This window comes from Neomonachus schauinslandi, chromosome X, assembly GCF_002201575.2.
Source record: "Neomonachus schauinslandi chromosome X, ASM220157v2, whole genome shotgun sequence".
NCBI lineage: Eukaryota > Metazoa > Chordata > Mammalia > Carnivora > Phocidae > Neomonachus > Neomonachus schauinslandi.
This window is the reverse complement of record NC_058419.1, coordinates 113,528,897-113,544,689: the sequence shown is the minus strand read 5'-3', so window position 1 is coordinate 113,544,689 and position 15,793 is coordinate 113,528,897. Positions and strand designations below refer to the sequence as shown.

General features: G+C 43.1%; 1 protein-coding gene across 1 annotated transcript; it reads right to left on the bottom strand.

The window, feature by feature from the left end:
• Positions 1 to 8,643: 8,643 nt before the first annotated feature.
• Positions 8,644 to 9,163, bottom strand: LOC110572605 (ubiquitin-like). The gene is given in 2 exon segments (XM_044911759.1): positions 8,644 to 9,110; positions 9,113 to 9,163. Coding segments are annotated over 2 exon segments (384 nt in total). The 5' UTR covers positions 9,161 to 9,163; the 3' UTR covers positions 8,644 to 8,774.
• Positions 9,164 to 15,793: the final 6,630 nt, after the last annotated feature.

Here is a 15,793-nt window from a genome sequence, read left to right as displayed (position 1 = left end):
CGTGGCTGCTTTCCGCGGTGGGGGGGGGCAGGGAGGCTGCCGCCGCTTAGCCAAGCAAAATCTCAGAGCGAGGGAGGAAAATGGTCTCTAGTCTCGAGAGATTACTGTGCCCTCAAAATCTCCCCGATAATCACGGGCATGCAATTCTGTGCACCCTGAAAGGTTTCCCTCCGGCCGACTGGCTTTTCCTGGGGCCCGGTCGAGCTGAGGTGGGGTTCGTTGGAGGCAAAGGGAACCTTTTACAGAGGCCGCGGGCGTTTTTGACTGCTGAAGCCTCTGGGCCTCCCCGTGAGGCTAAACCTGCGGCCTGTACTGGTACAGGCCGCCGACAGCTCAAAACTGACTTGAATAACATTTTCGTTTGTTCGCACATTTGGGTCCTTAAAATGATTTGCGGCCTCTCGAACTGCAGAGAATTGTGTCCCTACCCCGGCGTTCTTGTCTCCGTCCCAGTCCTGGACCCTGCTGAGTCATTCCTGTCACCTGCAGGGGTCCCAGGGCGACCCCACTCCACGATGGCGAAGCTGGGGAGAGCTGCCCTAAGCTGACCCGGGATGGCTTACTTGAGCCCTGCTCTACCTTGGAACTTGCTAGCCCCTGAGTGCGTGGGGGTGAGGGGAAAGTGGGCTGCAAGGCCAGAAGGGCCAGAGGGTACCGGGTTGGGGGAGGTGGCCAAGATGCCTACGTGCAAAGGGAACCTCAGTGTACATCCAGACTCGGAGAGAGGCTCCCCCTGCAAAAGCACCCCAGAACATTTGCTGCCTTGATATTTTCCAAATGCTTTCACGAGAGTGACCATGGTGATCCTCAGACGAAATTGTTCAGTTGCCGCTGTGATGCTCACTTTTCTGATCAGGAAACAAACTCAGACGTTACTCTAGTCGGTGGCAGAACCAGTAATATTACCTTATATAGAAATTTACTGTCTGGTGTCTCTGCTTTCCAATAGGTTACAATTCATTATTATAACACTCTGCTTTCATGTCAGGCCCAGGAATCTTGTTAGGGACTAAAGCTGGGGCGGGGCGGGGCAGAGGGGAGCCTCGGCTGGAGAGGGACGAGGGTTGGAAGGTGTTTAAATAGCACAGCTCTCATATTCTAGAACACTGGTTGGCAAATGTTTTTCTGAAAGGGGCCGGAGAGTAAATATTTTAGGCGTTGGGAGCAACTACTCAGCCCTGCCACCTTACAGTGAGAAAGCAGCCCCAGACAATATGGATAAACCTGGCTGTATTCCAATAAAACTTTATAGACACTGAAATTTCATATAAATTTTCACTGCCACATATAAATTCATATAAATTTGGAGGCAAATATAAATTTGATAAATTTATAAAATATAAATTATAAATTTCATATAAATTTATAAATTTCATATAAATTTCACGTGCCACAAAATATTCTGATTTGTTTTTCAACTACTTTAAAATGGAAAAATCATTCTTAGCTCGTGGGTCATACAAAAACAGGTGGTGGGTTGTATTTGGCCAGAGGACTCTAGTTTGCCCACCTTGTTCTAGAATAATTGTCTTAACAGCTTTACTTCGGTGGGAATGTCCTCATGTGCACAGCAAGAGAAGGCTTGGCAGACAATTTCCAGTCTCCCTTTAATCTATTTTACTTATATTTGATGGGTAGGCATGATTTCCAAAACCTATTACATGTGTAAAGAGTTGAAAGAAGGGGGCTCCTGGGTGGCTCAGTCGTTAAGCGTCTGCCTTCAGCGCAGGTCATGATCCCAGGGTCCTGGGATCCAGCCCCGCATCAGGCTCCCTGCTTGGTCGGAAGCCTGCTTCTCCCTCTCCCACTCCCCCTGCTTGCATTCCCTCTCTCGCTGTGTCTTTCTCTGTCAAATAAATAAATAAAATCTTAAAAAAAAAAAGTTGAAAGAAATCTTCACAGACATTATGGCTTTAAAATCTTTATACTGTCCACCTCACTGAGGGTCAGAGGCAGAAGTATGAAGCAGATATTTTGGGAGTTTCTGAAAATATTCAGGCACTATTATATACTTAATCCAAAAGTATCATGTACAACATATTTTATTAGCTTTGGATTTTTTTTTTTTTTTTGTTAGGTAGAATCTGTCAATCCTTCTCTCCAGTTTTTTTGATCTTTTTTTTTTCCCTCGGTCAGGTACTTTTTTTTCCTCAAAAAGGTAATATGTTTTCCTTCAAGTTGCTAAACTGTTCGATTTCGCTTTTGTTTTTCACCTCAACTTTTTAGCTCTCATCATGATCTTTTCTCCCACTTTCTCTGTGTTTTTGTTTCTCTTGCACTCAGCTAAGTCTGCTAAATGAGTGAGGCACCAACAGGTGCATGCATCAAGTATGGGCTCTCTTACCCCAGAGAAGCCCTGTGTAGGTACCTTTCTCTAAGACTGCTTACATCAAAGTTGCTATATTGTTAGCCACCACTTTCTCCATGCCTACTATGTTTTACTTGTATTATAAACCAAAACGGGTTACACCAAACCGTGCTGACCTTTAATATGTATGACGCAGTCTGGTATTTTATTTCATTTAAAAAATATGCAGATTACCCTGTACATTGCATTTTTGTGATCACACTTAGTCACAACTTGAAGTTTGAAAAACACACTAGGATATTTTTGAAGCCTCTAGCCATCTTTTATAAAATAGGAACACACCAGGGCACCTATGTGGCTCAATCAGTTAAGTGTCTGACTTCAGCTCCAGTCATGATCTCCAGGTCCTGGGATCCAACTCTCCCCCCACCCCCCCCCCCCCCCCACCCCCCTGCCCCGCTCAGTGGGGAGTCTGTTTATCCACTCTGTCCTCCCCACCCCCTGCTGCTCATGCTCACTGTTGCTATCTCTCTCTCTGTCTCTCAAATGAATAAATAAAATCTGTAAAAAAAAAAATAGCAACAGGGGCACCTGGGTGGTTCAGTCGTTAAGCGTCTGCCTTCAGCTCAGGTCATGATCCCAGGGTCCTGGGATCGAGTCCCACATCGGGCTCCCTGCTCGGCGGGAAGCCTGCTTCTCCCTCTCCCACTCCCCCTGCTTGTGTTCCCTCTCTTGCTGTCTCTCTCTCTCTCAAATAAAATAAATAAAATCTTTAAAAAAAATAGCAACACATCCCCATCCTCCCCTCACACAGGTAATTGCATCCTATCCCCTTTACTCTTTTTTTCTCATAGTGCTTTTCACCACCTGACAAATGTTTGTTCATAGGTTATTCTCCCTACACTAAAATGTAAGTTGCAGGATCTTTGTTTTGTTATATCCCCAGTACCTGGACCAGTGCTTACCACATGAGGAAGCTCAAGCAGAGAATGGTGGTTTCTTGCCAAGGTCATATAGCTAGTGAGTGTTGGACTTGGAATCTGAATTCGATCAGTCTTATATTAACACAGCAAAACTGATCCTATGTGATAGAATGAACTGTTTACCAAAAGAAATGAGAGAGGGAGGGCGCCTGGGTGGCTCAGATGGTTAAGCGTCTGCCTTCGGCTCAGGTCATGATCTCAGGGTCCTGGGATCGAGTCCCGCATCGGGCTCCCTGCTCCTTGGGAGCCTGCTTCTCCCTCTGCCTTTCTCTCTCGCTCTGTCTCTCATGAATAATAAAAAAAAAATCTTTAAAAAAAATTTAAAAAAAGAATTGAGAGAGGGAAATAATACCCAGACATTCTGTGTTTGTAAGCGACCCTCACTAGTTTTTGGTGAAAATCTTAGCCATTCAAAAAGATTTTGGAGTACCTACTGTTTGCCATGCATTGTTCTGGGAACTGAAGATACCTGGAATGAACAAGACATATAGAGCTCCTACTCTATACATTCCGTTATTGTTTGTACATACATTCCTTCTATGTTATACATTCCTTTATTGTTTTTTTATTGCAAAAGCAAAGCTCATTACAGAAAAATATGAAAATTACACAAGCAAAAAGGAGCATAAAGAATACCAATTTTGTTTCTGACCAAATTATTTTCATCCAAATTGTTAGGAGCGGAAGAAGGTACAGAAAACATTAATAACTATTGTCTTTTGGTTACTGGTATTATGAATGATGGTTATTTTATTATTCATACATTGCTCTATTTAAAAAAATTCTCCTATGGACAAACATTACTCTTATAAGCAGGGGAAAAAAAAACCCCACACATTTTTGAAAAAAATATGAAGAATGGTAGAAGAGTAATGCATACAAATGAATTGTCTTAATGTGATAGAATTCTAAGTCATTTCTCTTAAAATATTGTTTAATACACTTGTGTTAAAGGGAGTTGAAGGAAATTATTGTGAAATAGAAAACACACTGTACTTGTTTGAACTTGTACTTTCTTTTCATTTACTATTGTGATATTTTATTAGGTAAAGTGAAGTCATTGTTTTATACTTATATATGTGTTAATATTTAACTTTTGTGGGTGTCCCTCTGGATTTCTGAAAGGCCAACTTACCCCGTTGTGCTGGCTGTTAATGTTAAGCAACATGATCTCTGCATTGGTGACAGTGAATAAAGGAAATGACCTAGACCAGAATCCCTCGGGCTTAGACTTAGAATCACTGGGGCGGAGTAAATAAATATTTGTCAAATGAAAAATATTGAATAAGAAACTCCTCCTGGTCTGTCCCAATCCATAAGTAGTGATAACAAGGCTTCACATGTGGAACCTTCTTTTAGAAAAATTGCTCTGAGCATTCCACCCCAAGATCATTGTTCTTTTATTCAAAGTTTTAAGTACACAATGCATTGTAATTTACAACGGAAGACTGCTTCTGAAGTTCAATATAGTGAAAATTTGTTGTTAATTGCTAGCTATCATCCATTCTTCCTTCTCCAGGAAACAGCATGCTAAATTTCTTTTGGTTGAGTTCCTCTTCCTTCTCCAAACTTCTTATAGGTTGGTAGGATTGTCCATCAAGATACCTCACCCTCGGGGCGCCTGGCTGGCTCAGTCAGTGGAGCGTGCAACTCTTGATGTCGGGGTTGTAGGTTCGAGCCCCACATTGGGTGTAGAGAGTACTTAAAAAATCTTTAAATGAGGAGCGCCTGGGTGGCTCAGTCATTGGGCGTCTGCCTTCGGCTCAGGTCATGATCCCAGGGTCCTGGGATCGAGCCCCGCATCGGGCTCCCTGCTCAGCTGAGACCCTGCTTCTCCCTCTCTCACTCCCCCTGCTTGTGTTCCCTCTCTCTCTGTCAAATAAATAAATAAAATCTTTTTTTTTTTTTAGATTTTATTTATTTATTTGACAGAGAGAGACACAGCGAGAGAGGGAACACAAGCAGGGAGAATGGGAGAGGGAGAAGCAGGCTTCCCGCCAAGCAGAGAGCCCGATGCGGGGCTCGATCCCAGGACCCCGGGATCACAACCCGAGCCGAAGGCAGACGCCCAACGACTGAGCCACCCAGGCGCCCCTAAATAAATAAAATCTTTAAAAAAAAATCTTTAAATGAACAAACAAACAAAAGATACCCCACCGGGGCGCCTGGGTGGCTCAGTCGTTAAGCTTCTGCCTTTGGCTCAGGTCATGATCCCAGGGTCCTGGGATCGAGCCCCACCACGGGCTCCCTGCTCGGCGGGAAGCCTGCTTCTCCCTCTCCCACTCCCCCTGCTTGTGTTCCCTCTCTCACTGTGTCTCTCTCTGTCAAATAAATAAATAAAATCTTTAAGAAAAAAAAAAGAGGGTGCCTGGGTGGCTCAGTTGGTTGAGCGACTGCCTTTGGCTCAGGTCATGATCCTGGAGTCCCTGGATCAAGTTCTGCATGGGGCTCCCTGCTTGGCGGGGAGTCTGCTTCTCCCTCTGACCCTCCCCTCTCTCATGTGCTCTCTCTCTCTCTCTCTCATTCTCTCTCGCAAATAAATAATCTTTAAAAAAAATAAATAAAAAAAAGATACCTCACCTTCGACCAGCCAAAGGGCAGGCAATTAACCCCAGTGGGGCCAGTCAGCCACACCCTTCCTGGAAAGTGGATTCTGTAGATTCATGCTGCTAAAGTATCCCAAGTTGCCTTCCATTGGTTCCCACTTTCTAGATCTCTGGAATGGCTCTGGTTCCCACCCTTTACAAATTGGTTCCTTTGATTCTGTGAGTTGATCATATCTTTCCATAGATTCCCTTCCTGAGTCCATCTGTTGCATACAACAGAATCTCTGATAGTCACCTAACCCTATCCCCTTCCAGCTCCAAGTCCTGAATTCAAGCACAGATTCTTCTGAATAAGGAACATGACCCTTAGAGGTGGAAAGGAAATAAAGAAGATACTAAAATATTGGGGGGGGGAGTTGGGAACATTTTGTTTGCAACTGTATAAAAGCTACAGGAAAACAAAGCCATGCTAAGTATTTCCAATAGAGCGGATTCAATACAGAGAATTGGGTACATCGATGTTAGATGAAAGAGGGGACGACAAGATACCCCAGATATTTGTCATTGCTTCCTGTGCCCCTAGGGCTGATCTTAGTAACTGCAAGAAGTTATCACTGCTGGGCTGGGAGAACAAAAGGAAAGAAGTGGGGTTACCAGAACCTGGGAGTGTGAAGGAGAGGTCTCGAGCTGGCTGGCTCTTGGACCTCTGGTGGAGGCACTCCACACAGCCCCTGCTCAGGGGTGTACTACTGAGCACGAGGTCAGACCACCAAGGAAGGTGTGGCCAGTGAGTGTTGGTGCCTCTGTGGGGATCTGGTGTTGTGTGCTGGGAAGATTGAAAGAAGCTGGAGACCGGAACTATGGGGGGAAGCTGTTGGTAGAAGCTGGCAACCAGAGGTCCCTTCTTCCCTTCAATCTGCCATCAGAACCTTCCATTGACAGAACCTAATAGGGAGACAATGGGCATGGGAGTTTGGGAAAAGGAGTTTGCAGAATCCCAGCCCTGGCACCACAGAGCATAGTAAAAAAGTTTGGAGCTAAGAGATGGTGGCAGGTAAATAACCATGACAAAAGCATGCTTTTAAAAGGATAAGTAATGGTTTTTGAAAATAGAATTCCCAAGCAAATTGGAAATTTTCAGTATATCTGTGGCTAAATGTAAATTGCATCATTATTTTACTTTATGCCAAAAGACCTAAGGGCTCAAATTTCAAACCTGTAACATGTTCTCCGGCCCTTAGTGATGGCATATGGATGTATCAGTTGAAAAATTTGTCTCCTAATATTTATTTATGAGGTGCAGGAGGCACGGCAAGATTGTTCCCTTTGATTATTACAAAGAGGAAACCAGCTTTGATGTAGACCTATCTTAGTCATCAAAAGGTCTGTAATTGTAAGATCATTTACAAATTCCTATTGAGAATTGCTTTTCAAAATATGCCAGGAGAAAAGCCAGTGAAATTCATTATACAATTGAGAAAATACTTTATAGTCTCACTTAAGGGAAATTACTACACATGCTTCAAAAGTATAGACTGATTAAGCCAACAGATTTTATTTGAAAGTTTGCAAAATTACTAGTCTTCTAAGATTAATGAATAGAAGGGGAAAATACTATACTAGTAGCAAAACAAAATGTTAGATGAAAAATGCATCTATGAATGTTCCTGGCAGCTTTATTTGTAATAACCAAAAACTGAAATTGGCCTAGATATCCCTCAGTGGGTGAATAGTTAAACTATGGTACATCCATACCACAGAATTCTACTCAGCAATAAAAGGAAAGAAACTATTGATATACAAAGCTTGGATGAATCTCTAGGGAATTATGTTGCATGAAAAAAACCCCAAAAGATTACATACTTTATGATTCCATTCATATAGCATTTTTGAAGGGACAAAATTTTAGAAACTGAGGAGAGATTAATAGTTGCCAAGGGTTAGGGATTGGGGATGGAGGTTCAAGAATGTCAGTGTGGTTATAAAAGGACAAAGTGAGGAATCCTTATGCTTGTGGTATTGGAACTTTCTGGTATCTTTTTTTTTTTTAAAGATTTTTTAAATTTATTTGAGACAGAGAATGAGAGAGAGAGAGCACATGAGAGGGGGGAGGGTTAGAGGGAGAAGCAGGCTCCCCGCCGAGCAGGGAGCCCGATGCGGGACTCGATCCAGGGACTCCAGGATCATGACCTGAGCCGAAGGCAGTCGCTTAACCAACTGAGCCACCCAGGCACCCGGAACTTTCTGGTATCTTGACAGTGGTGGTGGATATATAAACCTACACAGGTCATAAAATTGAATAGCACTTAATACACAAACATACACAAATGAGTACAAGTAAAACTGGGGGAAATCTGAATACGATTAGTGCATTATAACAATGCCAGTATCCTGGTTGTAATATTATACTTCAGTTTTGCAAGATATTACCTTTGGGGGAAACTGGGCAAAGTGTATGCAGGATGAATCTACAATTATCTCAAAAATTTTAATCAAAACTTAAAATTAGGGGCGCCTGGGTGGCTCAGTCGTTAAGCGTCTGCCTTCGGCTCAGGTCATGATCCCAGGGTCCTGGGATCGAGCCCCGCGTCGGGCTCCCTGCTCCGCGGGAAGCTTGCTTCTCCCTCTCCCACTCCCCCTGCTTGTGTTCCTGCTCTCACTGTCTCTCTGTCAAATAAATAAATAAAATCTTTAAAAAAAAATCAAAATTAGAAGTGGTGTGCAGTAACAATAAAAAAAACCCAAAACCTTAGCAATACTTTCAGTCTAGGTCCATTTATTAACTGAAGTAAACACAATAGTTCCTACATGGGTGATTTTTTAAAAAGATTTTTTTTTTTTCCAGTCAATGAAAGGGAAACTTTATTGAGGCCCCAGGGCCTTGGAGCTCAGGCAGGAGGCCACCCTGCGGGCAAAGGAAGAGCTGGTGGAAGGGCCTTATTTGACCTTCTTTTTGGGGTGCAGGTTGTTGGTGTGGCCGCACTTCTTGCAGCAGTTGACAGCGCGGGGGTGCAGGCGAGCATAACACTTGCGGCAGATCATCTTGTTGCAGTTGTATTTCTGGGCCAGCTGGCGGAGGGAAGGCTCGATGATGCCACCCCGTAGGCGAAGCACCAAGTGCAGGGTGGACTCTTTCTGGATATTATAGTCTGACAGAGTACGGCCATCTTCCAGCTGTTTGCCCGCAAAAACCAGACGCTGCTGGTCAGGCGGGATGCCCTCCTTGTCTTGGATTTTGGCTTTGACATTCTCAATGGTGTCACTGGGCTCGACACCTCAAGGGTGATGGTCTTGCCCGTCAGGGTCTTCACAAAGATCTGCATCTCTGCATCTGGCGCGAATCTGCAAGGCCGCTGCCACCAAACCGCTCGGCCACCTCGTTGAAGAGAAAGAGCTAAAAAAGATTTTATTTATTTATTTGAGAGAAAGAGAGCATGAGTTGGGGGGAGGGGCAGAGGGACAGGGAGAAGCAGACTCCCCGCTGAGCAGGGAGCCATGCGGGGCTGGATCCCAGGACCCTGGGATCATGACCTGAGCCAAAGGCAGATGCTTAACCGACTGAGCCACCCAGGCACCACCATGTGTGATTTTTTTTTTTAAAAGAAAGATTTATTTATTTATTTTAGAGAGAGAGGGTGCGGTGGGGAGGAGCAAAGGGAGAAAAAGACTTAAAGCAAACTCCACTCTGAGCATGGAGCCTGATGTGGGGTTTGATACAGGGCTCGAACTCAGGACCCTGAGATCGCGACCTGAGCTGAAACCAAGAGGCAGATGCTTTATCAACTGCGCCACCCAGGTGCCCCCCACCAGCATGTGTGGTTTCTTTTTTTAACTTTTCTTTTTTTTTTTTTAAAGATTTTATTTATTTATTTGACAGAGAGAGAGAAAGCAGGAGCAGGGTTAGGGGCAGAGAGAGAAGCAGGCTTCCCACAGAGCAGGGAGCCCGATGCGGGGCTCGATCCCAGGACCCCGAGATCATGACCTGAGCTGAAGGCAGACGCTTCACCGACTGAGCCACCCAGATGCCCCTTTTCTTTTCTTTTCTTTTTTTTTTTAAAGATTTTTTAATTTATTTTTTAACAGAGAGAGAGACAGCGAGAGAGGGAACACAAGCAGGGGGAGTGGGAGAGGGAGAAGCAGGCTTCCCGCCGAGCAGGGAGCCCGATGTGGGACTTGATCCCAGGACCCTGGGATCATGACCTGAGCGAAGGCAGACGCTTAACGACTGAGCCACCCAGGCGCCCCTAACTTTTCAATTATGGACAATTTCAAACAAATACGAAAGAAAAGAGAGTAGTGAAATGAACCCCCATGTACACACCACCTGGCTTTGATAATTATCTGCTCATGGTCAAGTGTGTTTCATCTATGCCCCCCATCCACTCCTGCCATCCCTCATTATTTTGATGCATATTTCACATCTCATGTCATCTGTAAATATTTCTATATGCATCTTTATATGAGTTCCCTTTTTTAAACATTTATTAATTTTTTTTTTACTGAGGATGTTGATTTTGGGGGTCTTAGAGTGTTTAAAAGTAATCTCTATGCTCAACGTGGGACTCAAACTCACAACCAGGAGATCAAGAGTCACATGCTTTACTGACTGAGGCAGCCAGGCAGCCAGGCACCCCAAGTTCCTTTTTTAAAAAATTCAAAATAACAGCAATATATTTCCATGTACAAAACAATGTATCAATTCTTTGATATCAATACCCAGACAGCATTTATATTTACTGGCTTTTCTCTTAATAAAGGTTATGCTTTAGCTTTACTGAGGTATAGTTTATGTACAATAAACAGCACCTATTTATTTTTTGAAAGATTTTACTTCTTTATTTGAGTGAGAGAGTGAGCGAGAGAGAGAGCACAAGTGGAGGGGAGGGGCAGAGGGAGAGGGAGAAGCAGACTCCCAGTTGAGCAGGGAGCCTGATGCAGGGCTCGATCCCAGGACTCCAGGATCATGACCTGAGCCAAAGGTGGACACTTAACAGACTGAGCCACCCACGCACCCCAACAGCCCCTATTTAAAGTATGCAATTCAGGGGCGCCTGGGTGGCTCAGTTGGTTGGGCGACTGCCTTCGGCTCGGGTCATGATCCTGGAGTCCCGGGATCGAGTCCTGCATCAGGCTTCCTGCTCAACGGGGAGTTTGCTTCTCCCTCGGACCCTCCCCCCTCTCATGCTCTCTCTCTCTCTCTGATTCGCTCTCTCAAATAAAAAAAATTAAAGTATGCAATTCAATAAGTTTTGACAGATGTAAGCACCTATGAAAACAACACTACAATAAAAAAAAACAGAACATTTCAATCATGCCCAAAAGTTCCTTGTGCCCCTTCCTCCATCTATGGCCACAAAGCAACCACTGATCTGCTTTCTGTCACTAAAATGAGTTTACAGAGAATGTGGTTTTGAAAACAGCAACAACATAAATGGTACACGATTTTATAAAAATTAGAAGGGAATGTAGAGAATAAAGAAAAATATACACATATTCTTCTTTATATATTTTGATGGTGAGCTCCTGAGGCAGAAAGCAAGTTAAACTTAGAATACTATCATAATAACAGCTGACATTTATTGAGCAGTCTATGTCAGATATTTTATATATATCATCTAATTTGTCTCATGATAATCCTATGTTATTATCAATACTATTATTATCAAACTCATACATTTGAGGAGACTGAGGCACAGAGAGGTAACTTGCCCATGGTCTCACAGCTTGTAACTGAAGGAGCTTAGATTAAAAAACTAAGTCTTTGGGGCACCTGGGTGGTTCAGTCGTTGGCTGTCTGCCGTCGGCTCAGGTCATGATCCCAGGGTCCTGGGATTGAGCCCCACGTCGGGCTCCCTGCTCAGCAGGAAGTCTGCTTCTCCCTCTCCCACTGCCCCTGCTTGTGTTCCCTCTCTCACTGTCTCTCTCTCTGTCAAATAAATAAATAAAACATTAAAAAAAACCCCACTAAATCTTTGACTCCAGAGCAATGCCCTTAAATATAGCTGTGGTCAGTTTATCAGCAAAAAGAACTGACATGAGAAGAACACCTGGATGTGTTGCTGAAAAGTCTTACCCTTTTCTTGGGCAAAGGAGTAAAGGCAATTCAATGCATAAAGGATAGTCTGTTCAACAAATGGTTCTGGAACAACTGGACATCCACGTGCAAAAAATGAAATCTAGACACAGACCTTACATCTTTTACAAAAATTACCTCAGAATAGATCATAGACCTAATTGTGAAACTATAAAACTCCTAGGAGAATTAAAAAATGGGCAGAGGACCTAAGCAGACATTTTCCAAAAGAAGACATCCAGATGGCCATCAGTTGCAAGATGCTCAACATCACTCATCATTGGAGAAATGCAAATCAATACCACCCAGGTGCCCCCGTACACTTTAAATATCTTAAAATTTTATCAATTATGCCTCAATAAAGTTTGGGGGAAAATGCTGGAAAAAAAAATCCTCCTAGAAGATAACATAGGAGAAAATCTAGGTGACTTTGGATTTGGTGATGACTTCAGTGATATGATACCAAAAGCATGATCCATGAAAGAAAAACAACTGATAATTTGGACTTCATTAAAATTAAAAATGCTCTGCTCTGTTAAGAGAATGAAAAAACAAGCCACAAACTTGGAGAAAATATTTGCAAAATATATATCGAATAAAAGACTGGTATCCAAAATATATAAAGACCTCTTAAAACTCAAGAATAAGAAAACAGGGGCGCCTGGGTAGCTTAGTCATTAAGGCGTCCGCCTTTGGCTCAGGTCATGATCCCGGGGTCCTGGGATCGAGCCCCGCGTCGGGCTCCCTGCTCGGCAGGGAGTCTGCTTCTCCCTCTCCCACTCCCCCTGCTTGTGTTCCCTCTCTTGCTGTGTCTCTATCTGTCAAATAAATAAAATCTTAAAAAAAAAAAAAGAATAAGAAAAAAACCCAATTTAAAAATGGGCAAACAATCTGAATAGACATCTCACCAAAAAAACATACTGATGGCAAGTAAGCACATGAAAGATGCTCCATATCAAATGTCATTACAGAGTTGCAAATTAAAACAATGGGATACTACGACACATCTATTAGAATGGCTAAAAACTATGGAGACAGCTAAAAGGATGCCAGGGGCTCAGAAGGAGGGAGGAAGGGATGAACAGATGGAACACATGGAATTTTTAGGGGAGCAAAACTATTAAAAAAAATTTTTTTAAAGGTTTATTCATTTATTTATTAATTATTTATTTATTTGAGAGAGCGAGCACAAGCATGGGGAGTGGGAAGCAGAGGGAGAGGGAGAAGCAGGCTTCCTGCGGAGCAGGGAGCCCGATGTGGGGCTCGATCCCAGGACCCTGGGATCATGACCTGAGCTGAAGGCAGACGCTTAACCAACAGAGCCACCCAGGTGTCCCAAAACTAATTTTTTTAAATTTAAATTCAAGTTAGTTAACGTATAATGTATTATTAGTTTCAGGGGTAGAATTTAGTGATTCATCAGTTGCATATAACACCGAGTGCTCATTACATCAAGTGCCCTCCTTAATGCCCATCACCCAGTTACCCCATCCCCCCACCCACCTCCCCTCCAACAACCCTGTTTGTTCCTTATAGTTAAGAGTCTCATGGCTTGCCTCCCTCTCTGTTTTATCTTATTTTATTTTTCCTTCTCCTCCCCTCTGTTCATCTGTTTTGTTTCTTAAATTCCACATATGAGTGAGATCATATGGTATTTGTCCTTCTCTGACTGACAGATTTCACTTAGCATAATACCCTCTAGTTCCATCCACGTCATTGCAAATGGCAAGATTTCATTCTTTTTGATGGTAACATTCCATTGTATTTATATGCCACCTCTTCTTTATCCATTCATCTGTTGATGGACATCTGGGCTTTTTCCATATTTTGGGTACTGTGGACATTGCTGCTATAAACATTGGGGTGCATGAGGGCAGCAAAACTATTTTGTATGATTCCATAATGGTAAATGCATGTTGTCATGTGTTTGACAAAAGCCAAAGAATGTACAAGCCAAAGAGTGAACCCTAATGTGAACTATGGATTTTAGTTAATGACAATAATGTACCTATGTTGGCTCATCAATTAGAACAAATGTACCACAATAATGCAAGATTAATGTGTGAAATTGAATCAATAAAGATTAACATGTGTGGATTAACATGGGACACTGTGGATTGGGGGGAGGAGGAGCTATGTGGAAACTGTACTGTCCACTCAATTGTTCTGTAAGCCTAAAACTGCTCAAAAAAAAAAATGTCTATTAATTGAAGTCTTATTCTCTGCGAGTCTCGGTTTCCTCATCTCAGAAGTGAGGAATTGGATTAGATCTCAGAATGAAATTTTGTCCTTAGAAGTAGAGATGAATGGGGGCAACTGGGTGGCTCAGGCGGTTAAGCGTCTGCCTTCGGCTCAGGTCATGATCCCAGGGTCCTGGGATCGAGCCCCTCATCAGGCTCCCTGCTCAACGGGGAGCCTGCATCTCCCTCTCCTGCTCCCCCTGCTTGTGCTCTCTCTCTGTCAAATAAATAAATAAAACCTTAAAAAGAAGGAGAGATGAATTATCACCCCCACCCCCTGCATTTCCCAGAGTGTTTACTTTATGATTGTCATCTCTCCCACCATGTGGCTGTCAGTGATTACACTGATAGATCAGCAGAGCTGCCATCACTTGGCTGTGCTTGTTCTGGCAAAGAATAGACTCACGCAGTAAAGTTTTCTTTATCAAGTCTTTTTGGTAATATTTTAAACAGAACTTCAGGGAAAATTTGTTTCTATGTCTATCTATATCTATTTGTTTCTTTGTCTAAGTTTCCTGTCCACATTTGTATGAAAGCCATTTTGTGTGTTCAGCTACAATTTTGGCTTTGGCGACCTTGAAAATATGATCATTTCAAGTTAGGGTAAATATGCTAACTTTTGGGAGAAATCTTAGTTATATTAAGATTTCAGCGAAGTCCTTTGTTAACCTGGCCTTGTAGCTAAATATCACAATAGTTCAGTCTTACATGAACACAAAAATTTATATGATAATGTAAAATCAATTGGTCACAGGGTTCTTGTAGTGTTATCCTGGTATGAAATAAAGACATTCAAGAGGATCCTGGCCATATAAGCCGCCACTCCAGCAGAAGGGAGTAACAACATTTATATAAGCTCCTGTGTCCCATGTTCCCTACAGACAGTCATAAATGTTTGATAATGATGTCTAACGATTCAACTGAATGAAGAAAGAGGTACCAGAAAACTAGACTGGAAAACATCAGCAACCCTCTTTTTTTTTAAGATTTAACTTATTTGGGGCGCCTGGGTGGCTCAGTCGTTAAGCGTCTGCCTTCAGCTTGGGTCATGATCCCGGGGTCCTGGGATCGAGTCCTGCATTGGGCTCCCTGTTCTCCCTCTCCCACTCCCCCTGCTTGTGTTTCCTCTCTCGCTGTGTCTCTCTCTGTCAAATAAATAAATTAAATCTTTTAAAAAAAAGATTTGATTTATTTATTGAGAGAGAGCGAGAGAGCACAAGCAGGCGGAGTGGCAGAGGGAGAGGGAGAAGCAGGCTCCCCGCTGAGCAGGGAGACTGAACACACGGGGCTCTGATCCCAGGACCCTGGGATCATGACTTGAGCCGAAGGCAGACACTTAACCAACTAAGCCACCCAAGCGCCCCCATCAGCAGCCCCCTTTTAATGTATACAACAATGCTGTTTAAATTGCAAACATATAAAAGCATTAGAAGGGTGCCTGGCTGGCTCAGCTGGTGGAGCATGTGACTCTTGATCTCGCGGTTGTGAGTTCGAGCCCCATTTTGGGTGTGGAGATTACTTAAAAATAAAATATTAAAAAAAAAAAGTAAAAGCGTTGTAGATGATTCTTATTGAATCATTTAATTCCTAAGGAAACTTGAGTTGATGGAGCCCTGACTCTAAATTTACATTAAAACCAGTAT